General features: G+C 36.5%; 3 protein-coding genes across 3 annotated transcripts; 1 reads left to right on the top strand and 2 right to left on the bottom strand.

Annotated features, from left to right (window-relative positions):
* Positions 1-1558: 1558 nt before the first annotated feature.
* On the top strand, positions 1559-2879 carry LOC147496295 (uncharacterized). The gene is made up of 2 exons (XM_086562531.1): positions 1559-1845; positions 2177-2879. Exons 1-2 carry the CDS (start codon positions 1559-1561, stop codon positions 2877-2879), a joined length of 990 nt encoding a protein of 329 aa, XP_086418657.1.
* A 2475-nt stretch (positions 2880-5354) lies between these two features.
* Positions 5355-12317, bottom strand: LOC147496294 (uncharacterized). Its single transcript, XM_086562530.1, has 7 exons — positions 11893-12317; positions 11251-11325; positions 10629-11127; positions 8598-9011; positions 7954-8209; positions 7737-7848; positions 5355-5821 (listed from the first exon to the last, which is right to left on the bottom strand). The coding sequence occupies exons 1-7, from the start codon at positions 12253-12255 to the stop codon at positions 5696-5698; spliced, it is 1845 nt and encodes a 614-aa protein (XP_086418656.1). The 5' UTR covers positions 12256-12317; the 3' UTR covers positions 5355-5695.
* A 2991-nt stretch (positions 12318-15308) lies between these two features.
* On the bottom strand, positions 15309-17343 carry LOC147496293 (ATP-dependent DNA helicase RRM3-like). Its single transcript, XM_086562529.1, has 2 exons — positions 16666-17343; positions 15309-15701 (listed from the first exon to the last, which is right to left on the bottom strand). The coding sequence occupies exons 1-2, from the start codon at positions 17341-17343 to the stop codon at positions 15309-15311; spliced, it is 1071 nt and encodes a 356-aa protein (XP_086418655.1).
* Positions 17344-17897: the final 554 nt, after the last annotated feature.

The raw sequence follows: 17897 nt of genomic DNA, 5'->3' as shown, positions 1-17897 counted from the left end.
ATGGAGCAATAACTTTTTTGGCACTATAAGGGTTATGAGTAAAATCGATAGAGCATTAGTTAATGCCCAGTGGTTGACTTCTTATGTGGCTACTGAAGCAGACTTTCTACCTCATGGTATCTCTGACCATTGCCCCATACTTATTTCATGGAGAAATTTTACAAAAAAAGTTGGCCCTTTCAGATTCTTTAATGCATGGGTCTATCACCCGGAGTTTAACTCTATTCTTCATGATGTTTGGGATCAAAGAATATATTCCAATCCTATGTATGTTCTTATGCATAAGTTGAAGCTTCTTAAGCAACAACTTAAAGGATGGTCCAGGAGAGAGTTCCTTAATATCAGTGCTAGAGTGGATGCTGCAAAGAGGAATATATTTGATCTACAGTTAGAGATGCAAGCGAATCCCCAAGATGTCAACCTTATGGCCAAGGAAAGAGACTCTATGCAACTATATGGTATGTTGGCTCGGGTAGAAGAAATAGAACTTAAGCAAAAATTAAGATGTAGCCGGTACACTATGGGTGACAGATGCACTATTTATTTGCATAACTTTATTAAGGAAAGAAGGAGCATAAATGAAATTTGGTTTGTTAAAGATCAAAATGGTATCATTATTGATAAGCAGGAGGAAGTAATTGAGACTTTTCTCCACTATTTCAAGAATATCCTGGGAACTGATACAGAATTAGAAGTTGATGATGTTTTCTTTGATAATCTGTGTGTTAGAGATGTCATATCCCCTGAAAATGTAGTTGAGCTTCAAAAAGAGCTAACTTCATATGAAATCAAAAGTGCTCTCTTTAGTATGGGTGATAACAAGTCCCCAGGGCTTGATGGCTTTAATGTATTCTTCTTCAAATCTTGCTGACAAGTGGTGGAAGCTGACTTTATCAATGCTATTACAAACTTCTTCTCTACCAATAAACTGCCAAGAGGGGTAAACTCTACTCTCCTTTGTTTAATTCCCAAAGTCAAATGTCCAAAGAGAGTAGAAGATTATCGACCTATTGCATGTTGTAATATTGTTTATAGATGCATCACTAAGATTATTACTAATAGGCTTAAACTTGTCATTGAGGATACTATTGCTCCACCTCAAACTGCTTTTATACATGGAAGAAATATCCAAGATATCCTGCTTCTTTCTCATGAGCTTTTGAGGAATTACAATAAGAACATGATCTCTCCTCGATGTTCTATAAAAGTAGACCTCAAGAAAGCCTATGATATGGTTGATTGGAAGACTATTGTGTATATGTTGAAAAGATTCCATTTCCCTGAGAGACTCATTCAATGGATATATGCATGCATCTCTACCCCTTGTTACTCCATTCTTATAAATGGTGTTGTTGAAGGATTCTTTGCAAGAAAAAGGGGACTCAGGCAAGGAGATCCCCTTTCACCTTACCTTTTTGTTCTTGTCATGGAAATTCTGGGAAGTTTGTTGCAGAAAAGTACTGTGAACAAAAGTATCAAAATGCATCCCAAATGCAGGAGGACACAAGTTTCCCACTTGTGCTTTGCAGATGACATTCTTTTATTTGCAAAAGCATAAATGAGTATTGTAGCTGTCATATTGGAGGTTCTCACCACATTCTCTAAAGCATCAAGTCTAAGTATTAATAGAAACAAGACTACTATACTTATAAGTGGTCTAAATGAAGATGATGCGGCTGCTATTGCAACTTTTCTTGGTATTCAACTTGCTACACCACCTATTACCTATCTTGGAGTTCCTCTCATCTCTTCAAGATTAGGTATAAGGGAATGTCAACCTTTGGTGGAAAAGATCACTTATAGAATCACTAGTTGGAAGGCAAGGACTCTCTCTCATGCAGGAAGGTTACAACTTATACAGTCTGTGCTCTCCTCCTTTCACATTTATTGGTCAAGAACATTTGTGATTCCTAAGACTGTGTTAGAACAATTGTCAAAAATCTGTGCTAGATTTCTATGGAGTGGGCCTAGTTTGGAACACAAGATGCATCATGCTAGTCGGGAAAGAATTTGTCACTCACAAGAAGAAGGAGGTCTTAGCGTTACTAATATGCACAGATGGAATAAAGTTGCTTATTGTGGTATGGTATTTAAAGTTGCTTCTAGAGAGAATAGTTTATGGGTGAACCGGGTATGACACCAACATATGAAGAATAAGTTCTTTTAGACTATGCAGATTCCCCAATATTGCTCTTGGGTATGGAGACATGTTCTTAAAGCCAGGAAACATGCATGATGTAAAGTTTTCTAAGGTGAGAATAGCTAATGGCATGACTACTCTATTATGGCATGACCCATGGTGTGACAAAGGTATTCTTCTCAATAACCAAGATGCCATACAGGCTTGGAGTTTTCCTCTTGAGTCAAAAGTGGTCGTACTCATCAATCAAGGTACATGGGATCAGCATGTTCAACTGCTACGAGACAATGATCTTAAGAAGTCATATCTTAGTACTCCTATTGAAGACCAACTTTATGAGGATTCACTAATATGGACCCCAGCTTCTACAGGCAGATTTACTTCTAAGTCAACTTACATGGCCCTCAAGAGATCTTCAAACAAAGTAAGTTGGCATAGATTGGTTTGGGGGAAGCTTGTGATTCCTAAACATTCGTTTTCTTCATGGCTGATGTTCTCGGGAAATCTGCCTACACAAGATAGGTTGATTAAGAAAAAGGTGTTGCGCTATTCAAAGTGCTACCTATGCAATCAAGAGAAGGAAAACACCAAGCACCTGTTCTTTCAGTGTCAATACTCTCAAGAACTATTGGTCAGTGTCAAGCAACATGTTGAACTAATCACTGATGCAAGAAATGTGAATAGAGAATGGAGCAACTGTAATGTGATAATGGTCGACTCTGGGGATGTACTATTCTAGGGATGTTATTTTCTTTTAGTTCCCTGTATATTTTTCTTTAGTTGCAGAACTTGTGATGTTCTCAATCACCAACTGTAACAGTGTTTTGCACGTCCTTTCTAATAAATTCTACTTATCAAAAAAAAATGCGAATAGAAAATGGAGCAGTATCCTAAGGATTTGTCAGAAGAGAACTGATAGGGCAGAGATACTCAAAGTATATGTGTGCACTGCTGTCAATTACCTTTGGGCTGAGAGAAATAATAGACGCTTCAGGAACAAGTCGTTCCCTACTACAGTGATTAGAGATAGACTTCTAAAGGATACGAAGTTTTATTTGCTGGCCCAACTAAAGGAGGTGTCACAATCAACACAGACAATAACTTCTTAAGAGGCTCAGTATTGTAGTTCATTATAGACCACAGAGTTTCTCTGACTATGCATGGATAAAGCCACCAGATGACCTCCTGAAACTTAATACAGATGGTTCCATAGGTATGAGTGGTGTTGGATATGGTGGAGCAATTAGAAATGCAAGAGGTGAGGTTGTACTGGCTTACTCGAGGAGTAATTCTAACACATGCATTATGACTCAAGAATTGCAAACTATTAAAACTAAGGTGATGCTTTGTATGCAACAGGGGTATACAAAGCTTCTCGTGGCTTTAGATTCGTTCAATGTTATTAGTAGCATTACCAAAAGGGAAGCACCACCTTGGCAGTGTCTTAATCTAGTTAAGAGTATTCAGAATCTTTGTGATTTTTTTTATGTAATTTTGTTCACTCATGTTTATAGGGAGACTAATGGCCTTGCAGACCATTTAGCCTCTCTCTATACTAACAATGAGGATAGCTTAGTCTGTTTTGTCCCACCTCTAGACTTTGTCTCAGAAAAAATTGTAAGAGAGGAAATGATGGGTAGAGTGTACTCTAGAAGAATTACATGAATACAACAGAGGGTCTGCCTAACCCTAGCTTAACTTTAAACAAAAATACAATATCAACTACAGACCGCCAATTAAAGTACAAGTTCCCCGAATATGTGCCCAAACAATTCTTGATATGACCTAAAATAAAGGAATTACAACCAACCACAATCACTAGCACATTCACATCAAGTCTCGAAAGTTCTGAGTAACCAAATGTGCTTAACCGATCAGGATTAACATGTTGGTCACAGGCGTAAGTTAAGGCAACAACATCAGCTAGTTTCAATTCTTGTGCCAGTTTATTCAGATTCTGGTTATATGAACTCCCCCTTTATAGTGACTCCAAAATTACTCCACTCTTAAAAGTGGACTTACAAGATGAATTGAGGGCTAATATTTTGTGGAGATATACATCACATGATGAAGAACACCCCTACAAAAAATCAGCTCACTTAAATATATTTAACCTTGTCAAAAGTTGTTATGAATTTAAAAAAGTATGGATTGTTGGATAATTTAATAACATTCTAAACTATTTTTGATGATGTTATAGATCTTCAAATAAACTGATTTTTTGTGAGGATGATCTATATTGTGTGGAAAAGATCTCCACCAAAAATCAGCTTCAAATTCTAATTCATTGTATTTAGTGGTGGAGTAACTTCAGAGTCACTTTAAATTTAAATATGGAGTTCATATAACCATCCCCACCCCCAATATATATTCCAATAAAGATGTAGATGTTGGAATTATTATTATTATTATTATACAACCTTGATGGTGACAGGGACACGGTCGGGATAATAATCAGCTGTAAACGAGTGATGGGTAGAACAGGTGGATGTTGTTGAGGAAAAGCTTCATTTGCAGCTGATACAATTAAACTTGATTTACCCGTTCCACGATCAATTACTACTACTACTCTCACTTCTCTCTTTTCGACGCTTGTCGTGGTTGATTTGATTTCGAAGAAGCCATTAGTAAGTGAAGTGGGAGAGACGAAACAAAGTGGTGTGACTGTTCTGTGTTTTCAGGGGAACTCTAAAAAATGGTGGTGTGTCTTGGAACAGAAGCTATTACCAGATATTGCCCTTATAAATGCCCTCACACGTGTTACGTATTTTATAAGTTTCGTGAAATGTCGGTATATATATATATATCGTTAATTTAATAATTATACGTGTCGTGTAGAATCCTTGAAGGCACATTGTTAAACAGCAATTGCACCAGCAAGTACTCAAACCTTGCACCCTCCCCTTTAGGGAGGCGGTACTACTTGTGGGATCATGGTATTGGTATCACCCGAGGAGATTTATAGGAGAGGTGCGCATGCTTCCAAGTTTCCGAAAACTATTCTAATCTTGGTTAGTTATTTAGAACAATTTAGTTTAATATCCTAAAAAGAGGCGTCTGATGATTTTGCAAAGACGCAGTAACGGTGAGCAAAATATATCTAGTGAGTATGTACAACACTATGCAACTGCAACAACTATTTGTGGCACAGATGTCATGTAAGGATACATTCTTAGGTCTGTTAAACCTTAAGTTAGTCATGCAAAAACACAAGTGAGAATATGAAGCAGCATTCCACAGGAGAACATTGTCTGCCCAGTATCTCTACTGAGAATTCCACAGTAGTTTTCAGTACAAGAGTATAATTACAAGTTATGTTATTTTCCTATGAGCAGAAGAAAACCGACCTGTCATTCTCATTCTATTTTCGTCTTCCAAACCCAGACAAACCAGGTGAAAAAACCATCCAGAAATAATTTGAATGTTTTGTTATGGTAAACCAACTCTGTTTCATCCTGGGGCGGGATTGGAAAGACTACAAATGAATGTCATCTTTCCTCTTGGATATAGTAGTATTGATCTGTTGCTCTACGTAAAAGACCGAGCAATTTACAATTACCCCAGGGTGTGTTGTCCGCAACCCGAGACAAAATGCTGAGAGGTGTACCGGAAACTCTTTCGACACACATAACAATAGTGGTTCCGACATGTCAGGCAGACCATGTGGTTATTACTGCCAACCTGAAAATTTATCACCAAACACATAAAAATAATTAATCACTAACAAGACACTTAAAATAATCATATCCAATTGAAAATTTTGGGGAACATTGGCAGTTAGTCCAGGCATTTTGGTCAGAATTAATAAATAGCTTATTCATTTAAAGGGTTTGGTTTTCGTCATTCAACTTGTTAAACTGTTGATTACGATGCCTATTTCTAATATATACATGTACACGCCTCTTGTACACGCTGTGCTTTTAGAGATGACCTTGCCGACTGAATTTTTATGCAGATGATCTTCATGGTGAGGATATCATCTCCGCTAAAAAGCTGCCCGTTTGAATATGTCTAACCTATCCAAAAGTTGTGTTCAGGTTTAAGATTATTTAGGCTTTATCTAAATGCCACAATTTTCACGCTTGCAACACTCACAAACATATCCATAGGAGCTGATTTCTGGTGAGGATGATCTTCTTAATGAGGTGATCATCCTCACAAAAAATAGTCATAGATTCATTAACATTTTAGTTTTAACCTATTAGTGGGAAAGTAGACTTGGATAATGCGGAAACCTTCAATAAAGACGTAACGAGCCTAAAGTGTGTGATCAAACAAAATCCTAGAATATAGACACAAAAGTATAAGCAACTGAATGTATGACTTTGAAGTTGAAAAAATAAATAAAAATCAACTACACTTGCTTCACTCCAGACACTTGTAAGTTATGGACAGAATATAGAGTTGAGTTGTCGAACATCCATTTCTAAGACCAGAGTTGAGTGTAACTAATGTAGATATCAATTGGCGGAACCAACAATTTAAGAAAAACTACACTTCAGAGTTCAGACAAATAAACCAAGAACCCTAAAGTCTTTCTTTTATTTCTAATCTCTTTCAATAACATCAACTAATTCAAACTGAACTACAAGCCCTTATTTGCAACTAAGAATTTTCCTGCCAACCAATGAAACCTATTAACCAAAACAAACAAAAACAGAAAGGGTGACGCCTACTGCACGTGCACCCTTGGGCTTGACAATGTCCACATTAGTAATAGTTTAGAAGGACCAGCTTGAGGTTGAGCAGGTAAGAGGGAATTTTGGGATCACTATAGTCCATATAAAAGTTACATATATAAAAGAAAGAAAGTAAGAAAGAAGGAAAGAAAGAAAGAAAGAAAGAAAGAAAGAAAGAAAGAAAGAAAGAAAATGAGAGTTGGTATTTAAAAGGACTGGATTTGCTATTCAGAACGGATTCTAGTGTGCTTTGTCCAGTTGTCCTCTACTTCTGTATAATTTCAATTGAATAAAACATATTTATCCAAAAAAAAATGCTCTATTTGAAGGGCTAAAAGGACTCCAGGTTTGGAGACGTGGGGGTAAGGGTGAATGTAAAAGAAAATACGAGACAAGTGAAATGGACTAACTTATGTACATGTTCTTCTGGGGTATTGCATAGTTGGTCCAAGGATGTAAAAAGTCTACGGGTGTGTGTATTCCAAACAACTTATATCATGTCAGTGCTCATTGGAGGATTCAATTACTTGGAGCAATCTTCCATAGAATTGTATAGCACACATTTCTTGAGTCTCAAAGGTTTTGTTAGTAAGAAAATAGACTTGTTAGACACCAAATATTTCTGATCAGTAGGTCAAAATATGGCACCATTTTCGACCTCCATGTGCTTCACCGAGATGATCTCCAAATTTAAGCCTATCATAAGATTATATTCTATGCCCTGAGACCTAAGTTATTATACTTGGTGATTTAAGTAAACTGTCTAGGCCTGAAACAATCTGGAACCATGTCAACAAGACTATAACTTACCCTTCATAAGAAGATCACTATGGTACAATAGTTGCAAGCACATTCTAGTTCAGTACTTCAGTCTTGTTTTCAGATAAAATAAACAACCAAGAGTAAGAAATACTCACCTTTGCATTTTCTTCAGCACATATTGGACACGGGTGCATCTGAACCACCACCTTGTTTTCCTCCTCCCTAATATGAGTTTCTTCAGTCAGAAATAGGACACATCCACCTCCGCTTCAGTAAGTAAAAAAACAATAAATTAGTTTCTATGTAATATTCTAAGAACAAATCCATATACTGTAAGTAGGATACCCTAAACTTGACAAAGTGGAAATTTACCTGAAGTGGTCATATCCTCTAATGGCATTATTACATTGATAGCAAAAAAACTGCCCACAGTTTCCGCATACCATCTTGTTACAACCTTCAGTTCGAGAGATTGCAATATTGCAAGATGGGCATCGCTTAGCATCACGACTTATTTCTGTGAGACTAAGAATCTCGTTCAGCATCATTTCTCTTTTATGTGCTTGCTCATCCGTGAGTTCATATGAACCCTGTTGTTCCTGCAAGCAAACACCAAAAGGAGGTTTATCTAGGAATTATGAAAAGGTACCAAATTATCAATCACCATGAAAGAGGTGTCAATAAGCGTAAGGCACTATTAATTATCATTTGCTTGATCAAATTATTACATTTTGCCCAATCTCAGAGGATACCAGGAAAAAAAACGCACTAGCTGAAGATATATATTAAGTAAGAATGTCGTTCAACAAGAACAGATGTTTCATAAGGCTTTTGTTGTTAGTATGTCCAGTTATTTTATTTTCATTTTTATTTTAAATTTTTTTTTGGGGTGGGGTGGGAGTGGAAATATCTCATCAAAACAGGTTTAGAGACCTTTTTATTTGAGCAAGAAAAATAGCATATCAGAATTTTTTTTTCTGGGCTAATAATCTATATCAGGACTTGAGCTTATTAACATGAAAAAAAATCAATGACTAGAGCTTTTATGATTAACTTTTGGAGTTTTTGTTCCGGACTCGTACACGTAATTCCTACATGACGCCGCTCTCTGCAAAGGATACAAAAACTGAAAAAGCATTTTGGGCATTGAGCGTCGTCCCCATCCTTTAAGCAGCCTGTCTCACATCTAGGGCAATAAACTACATCAGACATTGAATCTAGTGTTTTCTGCAACAATAATGATTCCCAGCGCTCGAAGTCTTCGCTTGCAAGTAAACGTTTCAACAAGCCAGGTGGAACAAGCCCATCACATTCTGCATCAGGGCATATGAGCTTGTAAACAGTCCCTTCCTTTACATGGATACTTGAATAAGTCTCCATGCATTTCCAGCAGAAAAAGTGTTTGCATGGCAGTCTGATGAACTCTGCGCCTGAGAAGAGAGACTATTGATTAAAGTTAAGAAGAAACTGAAGTGTCAAGAACAACATAAACACGGTAAAGACAACTGTAGACAACAGGCCACCATCCAGAAATATACACCAATAGCATGCATATTGGACATGGTCATTGTTTATACCATCTCCAATTCCACTGATACATCTCTAAACCTCACAGATGAAGGGTCGTTAATCCCTGTATTTCTAACCAAAGCTTCACATCACACCCCACCTTAAAACTTGGCCAAGTTAACCCGGCTTTTGACAAATACAGATAGGACTTTTACTTTACTTGGCCCCAACTAGTCTCAACCAAACTAGATAATTGTCTCATATAGGCAATCCCAAAGACATGATTGAGACAATAACACGCTGGCGAGGATGCTGAAAAGTAATGCACTGTATATTGTGTGTGGTTTACCATGACGTTGCGCTGACATCACCACACATTCTTTTTGTATATTGTGTGGTGTACCATGACGTCACACTGCACACATCATTATCAGTCCCTTAAATCAAGTATTTTTATTTTGTAGAAGTTAGTTTCCTAGTTTGCTAATATACTCAGCAGCTACAGTGCGAGAGCCTTCGGGCTCGGTTCCCTTCGGGCAATGTAAGCCTTTGGGTTAGTGTCCCTCCGGGATTGATGAGCCTTCGGGTAATGTAAGCCTTCGGGCTAGGGTCCTTCGATGTAACCAGTGTGGGTCTGCCTTAACCCTCTAAATATTTCAAAAAAATAATATACTCAGCTACCAAGTAACCCTCATTACCAATAAGGGCAGTTGCACAAACAAAAGCAGCTTGAAGTTTTCAGAATAAATGAAATATTGGTTTTTAATGCTTATGATAAGTCCCAAACATCCTAAGAGTCGCGTGCGAGATTTTTAAATATCTTGTTGTTAGTTTCATCCTCTTTCTTGCTTCGGCAAAGTGGTTTACATCAAACACATTGTCTTTCTATCTGACGAGAATAAGATATCCTGGACAACAGAAAAGAGACTTTACACAGATAACATATACTGCTACAAAATCCCAGCTATGCCCATGTTAAGTACTATACAATTAAGCACCAAGAAAGCAATTTTGCCACATATATACATTTCAAGTGCATGATCTTAGATAAGTAGATAAACTATATTGCAAGGTAGAATAGGATATAAACAAGATTCTTAGATGTAACCAAGAACAAGACATATTGATTGTAGGTTTTCAATGCTGACAGAAAGAAAGTTAATCTGATTGAAGTTAAGATGAAGATGAAGTGTAAAGAACACCTTAGACATGGTAAAGAGTTCAATTCAGTAGACACACAGCTGTTGAGAACAGGTGCAGTCCAGAAATATACACAAATTTCACGCATATTGGAGCTGAAGCCGTTCTGGACCCAGTGCATGTGTGAGTATTTACAATCTATCTGTGTCAACAAGTATAAGTATACCTGTATGCAAGCTACATTTATAGTTGTCACGATGTGTGTGTAGTGTGTACACAAGGAAATGAATGTGTGCATGTGTGTTCATTAATATGGCAGAAGGAGAATATTCTCTGTTGTTATTTTTCCTTTTTCTATTTGTATGTTAATCTACCGAGGAAAAGAGAGAAAGAGTCACCTGCATGCTCACTAAAACAGATGCAGCACTCCTGAAAATTTTCATTAAAAACCTCATGGCACTTATCATCATTATATTTCATCATTGATGGTATATCAACTTCTGGCGATACACTTCCCGAGAAAGCACGACTGTCACCAGCATCTGGCATGTTATAGGGACCAAGAGTTATTTCCTTATCAAACCCTAGATGAGAAAGAGAAGAACTGTGTAACCAGTCCACCCATTGGTATATAACCTCCTGGCCAGGTTTATCTGTCCAAAAAGAATCCAACATGCGGCAAAGATTGGAAATTCTCAAAGAGTTCAACCATTGAATGGATAGAGTGAAATATGGAGGTTGATGGCTTGGATACGAATTGGGTAATAAACATGTCAACACAATCGGAGGAAGATATTGAACTGCAAAAGTATAAAGGAATTCATTTGAATGTTGAGCCGGGGCAATAAGGCTGGTAGATTTTCCTCCAGGTTCAACATTTTCTTTAGGTGAATGAAGCTTTTATGGATATAGTTAGTTCACCAAGGGTTTCAATATGTACACGGATCAAAAAAAAAAAAAAAACAGATGTTGGATGGCAATATTTGTATAGTGAAATACAAATGTTGGTTATCACCAAACCTGAAAAGATTTCTGGCCTCCTTCAGTTCTACCGATAGTTAGATTGTCCCCATATATGGCCTCCATGGCCAATAACTGCAAAGCACAACTTTGAGATCAGAATGGTTTGCACATTCAGATGTAATGTTTTATCCCAATTCCCAAATACTCCATATATATAAAGAGATGTTATGTTTCCATATGTTACAAAAAGTGAAAAGGCCAGGGCATATATTATCATAAAAAAAAATTAAAGGGGGGAGAATAATATTTTTTAAGCAGGGATTTCCTATTCTTGCAGCTTTTTACTTATAACATTTACTCTCCAGTGTTGTGTGCAGAAAGACCTCTCATCAGTTTCAAGGATGATGAAGGTCCAATGTGTGCTTAGAGTCAAACCAAACACTGTGAATGAACTAATAATGATAATAAAGACCACCAGACAAAATCCATAAAGAAATAAGATGCCGCACAATTTTGAACTCTCAGTAGCTCATCTTATCTTTTGTTTTGTCACTGTAAGCTTGAATAAGACAGCAAAAAAATATATATCTAATGTAAACACCAACTCCGCCTGAGTTTGTCTATTTCCAATTTGTTCTATTATAAGTCACTTGAGGTACCTCGTCATTAAAAGTAACGTAGTTGAAACTTATTATTTACCTCGTCTTCCTGTAAGTGGTTGTTGATAGTGAGCTGCTCCTCTGACAGCTCAGGTTCTTCATTATTAGCCCCCTCCTCTTCCCCAGTGGGACCATGATCAGCACTATTAGTAGTACTAGTACAACTTTTAACTTTTGATTCATTCCCTCTTTCGTCTTGGGGTTTTACCTCTGAACTTGTTCTGACTAACGGTGGAGTTTTGACGACATAGGCAGGTTTATTATTAGTTTGAGAAAAACCTCTTCTTTCGACGAACTTGCGTATAGTTGTTGAAGAGTTTGGGTTTTGTTTAGATGATGATGAAGTATGGAGATTAGTTACTTCTTGTAGAGCTGCTTCTTTCCCCTTGTTCTTCATCATCATGGCTGCTGAAACGCGAAGCCGTAGTTTTTTGGGACTTATAAATAGCTTCTGGAAAGGGGTTAGACCGTTTCAGAAATATATTGTTGGACCTGTTTTTGGACTCTTGAATACAATACACATTCTGTCCCACGAATAAATGAGGCTCAGCCCTTTGGTTCTAACTCGGTTGAGTATAAATTCTCTCCCATCGACCCATATCAAATTACCTCCCTATTATTTCGGTCTCGTTAAATAATCTCTCTGTTTTCCAAAAAAGATATAAAATCTTGTCTGTTTTTATTTTCCATTTTATCTTATTTCCTTTTTTACCCTTTTGGGATTGAAAATTTTCCGACTATATGTAAATGTATTTTTACATAGTCATATATATATATATATATAATTATATTTGCATAGTCATTGGAGCTATAAAAACTTAAATTTACATAGTAACTTTTGGGATTGAAAATTTTCCGACACCTGACATAATATATGTAAATGTATTTTTACATAGTCATATATATATATAACTATATTTATATAGTTATTGGAGCTATGAAAACTTAAATTTACATAGTAACTTTTCGGATTGAAAATTTTCCGACGACACCAGACAGAATATAAATTTAAATTTTTCTATGAAAAAAAATTTCATATGAAAATTTAAATTTAAATATGTTAAGAAGACTGTGTAATTTTATATTATCATATGTAAATACAAATTTACATAGAATGACGTCAGCCCAGTTTTCACAGGGGTATTTTTGTCTGTTTTGGCTTTGATGTTATGTTTTTAAATAATAGGGAGGTTTTATGCATTTGTTCGCTTCTAAGGGGTTTTTGTGCAACCATTTAAGTACCAGGGAGATTAAACCCATTATCTGCATTCTGTCCATGTCAAGTTATCAACGTAATCCCATTTCACTTCTTAACATAACTAGTATACTGCATTGCAGTGGGGGCGTGAGTGGAGCATAGCACTTCGCTAATTATTATTATAAATTATATTTTTTAATTTAATTAATTATAAAAATCTCACTCGTTAAATTAATTATTATTTAATTATAAATTTTCTTTTGAAAAAAACAATTGATCACCACAGTTGGACTAAAATTAAAAGACTGAGAAAAACTTAAAATGTTCAGATAAAAGATTAGGCAAACCACGTAACCATGTTTAGTTAAAATATTGAAATACTATGTTCTATTAATAGGAAAGTGATTGACAATTTCAAAGCTGTGAAAGTTTTAAAAGAAGAGGCCAATGCTAACTATGAATCCATTGAAATGTTACTAAGTGAAATGGCAAGAGGAAACCGAGGCGATTTTCACATGGGGATCTCAAAACCATTGCATCAAATTTCTCTTTTAAAGTAAGCTCTGGTTACTATGGAACTGTTTACAGAGGTCAGTTTCCTAATGGCATGCAACTAGCAGTCAAGGTTCTGATAGAGAGTGAATTTAATATTTTATATTCGTAAATGAAAAGATTCAATTGGATTTCACATCATTACTATTTTGTTTCTTTTTTCTGGACTATGTCATGAATAATCTATAATTCAAGTAGCCTTTCAAGATATTATATTTTCTGACATAGTTTCCAAGCTATGTTAGAACAATATACTTAAAAGTCCCCCAACTTAATTTGTCGTACGATAACACAAATTTAAGAATTCCAAAAAACATATTAATAAAATAAGTCTGAAACAAACAAAATAAGTCTAAAACAACCAAATATCACAACACATTACTAAGACTAAAATCAAATTAGTTGTACACCAACCTTGTTTTTTCTCCATTTCTATTTTTTTTTTTTTATAATCTCCTCTGTAATTTCAATATTAAATTATATCTTCACGTTATACCTGTAAAACACCATCCAAAAACATAATACATACAACAAACTAAGGTGTATAACACAATTCAAAGTTTTGACATAACCTCCTCTGTAATTTCAATATTAAATCATATTTCCACGTTATATTTGTAAAGCATCATCCAAAAACATAATACATACAACAAACTAAGATGTACAACACCATCCAAAATTTTGACAGAGCCTCCTTTGTAATTTCAACATTAAATCATATCTCCACGTCATACCTGCTTTCGACTTTTACAAAAAACTAAGATGTACAACACCATCCTTCCACAAAAGTATATAACAATTTACATCCTATAAGTTCAAAAAGATAATACATACAACAAAATACGCGTAAGACTTTACAAATTGTTTCATTACAGAGCTCTCACTCTGCAGTTGCACCAAAACATATGCAGCAAGTGTCAAAAAATGTTCTTCATGGTTGGTATTTGCCGAGTTGCCGAGTCCCTACACAGAAAAAAAAAAAAAAAAAAAAAAACATCAACTTTATCAAAGTAATAAAAAAAACATTCTTCAAGGTAATGACATACATTACTTCAAAAGTAAAAACAAGATAATTGTAGGCTTAACCGCAAATGTAAAATTGAACTTAAGTAAATATAATATACATATTACTTATCTAACTAGATAACAAGAAACATTGTAGGTGCAAACTAGCAAAGTTGGTAAAACTTTTGGGTGATGATACCAGAGGTCTGGGGTTCGAACCCCACCACACCAATGAGTTATTGTTCTCGTTTAAAAACATGCTTGCCAATAAAATATGTGCCACCTCCCACTTAAGATTCAATTACGATATTATAAGAAACATATTTTGTCTAACTTTAGGCATTAATTTAAATGTACATATAGATGAATCAACTATAAGATGCAATCACGAATTAACATACCAAGAATATAAACAAAATCTCAAGATAAGTGTAGTTTCAACTAATGCTTGTAGTTGACATGTGGAGCAAACGACTCTCCTCTTGCAATCGACCTTTAAGACCAACACATCTTCCAATTCTTTGCAGTCTATCTAAAGTGAACATAGGGCTAAATGCTAGATCACACAATTTTCTAGTACGTGACAAAGCAACAAATGTCAAACCGATGCTTTCTTTTTCACCAATATCTATCACAGCCTGATCAAGAGTGAGCCCTTGACTTTTATGAATTGTTATAGCCCAACACAAAACTAGAGGAATCTAAGTTCTTTGGCATGAAGTATCATTTGTCTTCCAATGAGTTGTTTGTGGAACAATTGGTATTATATTAGAATCTGGACGAAACTTAGGACCACGGTAGTTATCAAAGTCAACCATGACTGCAAAAGGATTCTCTTCTGGTGATTTGCAATCATTTGCATAGACACTGTCCACAATAATGCCCATTGCACCATTAACCAGACCATTGTGTGTGGCAAGGTTTGATCGAAGCATAACACGTGCACCAATTGATAAACACAAAACTTTTTCCAAGCCTTTCGCATCATCAAACAAAGCCCTAGAAGCAGTATCACAATTATTTTTTGATACAATTCGAGCAATAAGTTTTCCAAGCTCAATTAGTCGATTGAGATTATAATCATGTGCAGCTTGCTTGGTCGAAAATAGACGCAAAGGAATTATTGATCGGAAATAGACGCAAAGGAATCATTCTACGCTACCGCTGCCTATATCTGGAGGGAAAGGAATGATCACAGATTTCAGCACTCTTCCAAACCAGCAAGGAGGATATACGAGAAACTGGTCAGAGACACAAGGAATTATTTGCAAGTCCTAAGACCAGAAATAGGTGATACGGCCAGCGCAAGGAATCTATTTCAGCGACTCAACCTTGAACCCAAATACAAGACGCAAAGGCAAACCGAATGTGTTTGGGGCCCTCCAAGTGGCAACCGAGTGAAAGCAAACACAGACGGAGTACTGAGCAGTAATGGTGCGGGACAAGGTAGGGTTATTAGAGACAAAGAGGGACAAGTGGTAGCTGGGTTCAGTGGCAGTGGAGGCTTGTCGTCGGTACTGTTTCAGGAAATCAAAGCTATCGACATATGCTTGCAAAGATGTCTCAATGAAGGCTACAAGGAAGTGGAGGTCGAGTCTAACTCATTGAGAGCTGTGCATGCAATCAACAAGGTAGAGAAACCTCCTTGGTTCTGTCTCGACATGCTTAAAGCGATAGAGAGGAAAAGAGAAAGATTCACTTTTATATCCTTCTCTCATGCTTATAGAGAAGTGAACCGAGCTGCGGATTATCTAGCTTCTCTTCATGACGCATCTAGTTTTGTTGTACATTTTGTTCCCCCTTTAGATCATAGATTACAATGTATTGTAAATGATGACGCAAGTGGACAAATCTATGTACGAAACAGTTAAATCAATGCAGGTGAGGGTCTGCCTAACCCTAGCTTAATTTGGGAAAAAAAAATAGACGCAAAGCATATTTGAAGGTGTTAATTTCTTCCGCACTGAGCGAGGAAAAGTCTCTAGTCAGAAATAATTTCCAGTCATCGATCGTGGATGTTCCATCACTGAGTCTCATCAATGCTTCCCGAAACAATACTTGTTTATCCCCTGCTTGTCGAAATATATGAGACAACCGAACACATTTATCAAAAAAAGTGTACATAAGTCCACCATATAGTTGTTGAAGACTCCCACCTCCTGTATACAATGCCCTATTGCATACAGGAGGTAACTGACGCATATCACCAACAAGGAGAATAGAGACATTACCAAATGGCTCATTAGGCCCAAAAATATCTCGACTACGATGGTCAATATTCGTAAGCATAGATGTTCCGACCATACTATATTCATCAATAATGATGAGTTTGGTGTCTTTAAAGTCCTCTTGCATACGCTGACATTGATTACCTTCAAAAGATTTAAATTTTTTTGAAGCATTTCGTTCAGTTATGATGTCGAGTTCATGGTGTATGGTTGCACCTCCAATATTAATAGCAACAACTCCAGTTAGAGCCATGACACGTACTGCTTTTGCTGATCTAAAAAAACCAGTAATTGAATGCACAATTGCATTTATAAGAGTGGACTTCCCCGTGCCTGCACCACGACAAACTATCAAACAAATGCATGCTCGACATTCTAGTGCTTGAATAACCATATCATGTGCCACTCTTTGTTCAAGAGACAGTTCATCAAGGGTTACAATAAGAGGTTCAATGTTAACTTCTTCTCCACCGTGCAAAGTATGCACAAATTTTCTTTCACTCTCCATGTTTGGATATCGATATAAACCTTCAGCCCAATTATGTGAAGTATCAAAGTTTCACCTTCCTAATTCGACATTCTCCCCAGGGACAAACAAGGGCCCCATTGCTGCTGCCATCATCTATTCATCTCGAAACATGTCTTCCATATCATTCTCTATCTCAATATCATCTTCGAATTCTTCATCAAACAGGTTCAGGAAGAATTATTGATTGGTGTTCTCTGAAGCCCAAGTCCATTTACCTTTCTGACCATAGTATGGAATCCCCTTTTGCTTCTTCTAGAGTCTGAAAAGGGTGATGAATCAAGACTTGTTGACGACAAAATGATTCCCATTTTTCAGTGTTTAGTAGGATGTCACCATCCAGTTGTGGAACCAAACGCACAATTGCATTAGCTCGAGAAGTGTGCCAACCCTTCCTCTCAAAGTAGTGTATTTTTGCCATATCGAGGAGGGATGTATTTTCATAGCAAGGAGGTCGTTGTATATATCTTCCTACAAAGCTTGGGTCTGTTCCAACAATCTCTTCATCTTCGTCCCCTCTTCTACGACATAAAGTT

The sequence above is a fragment of the Coptis chinensis genome, chromosome 5, assembly GCF_015680905.1.
Source record: "Coptis chinensis isolate HL-2020 chromosome 5, ASM1568090v1, whole genome shotgun sequence".
Classification (NCBI taxonomy): domain Eukaryota; kingdom Viridiplantae; phylum Streptophyta; class Magnoliopsida; order Ranunculales; family Ranunculaceae; genus Coptis; species Coptis chinensis.
This window is presented reverse-complemented; position numbering and strand designations above follow the sequence as displayed.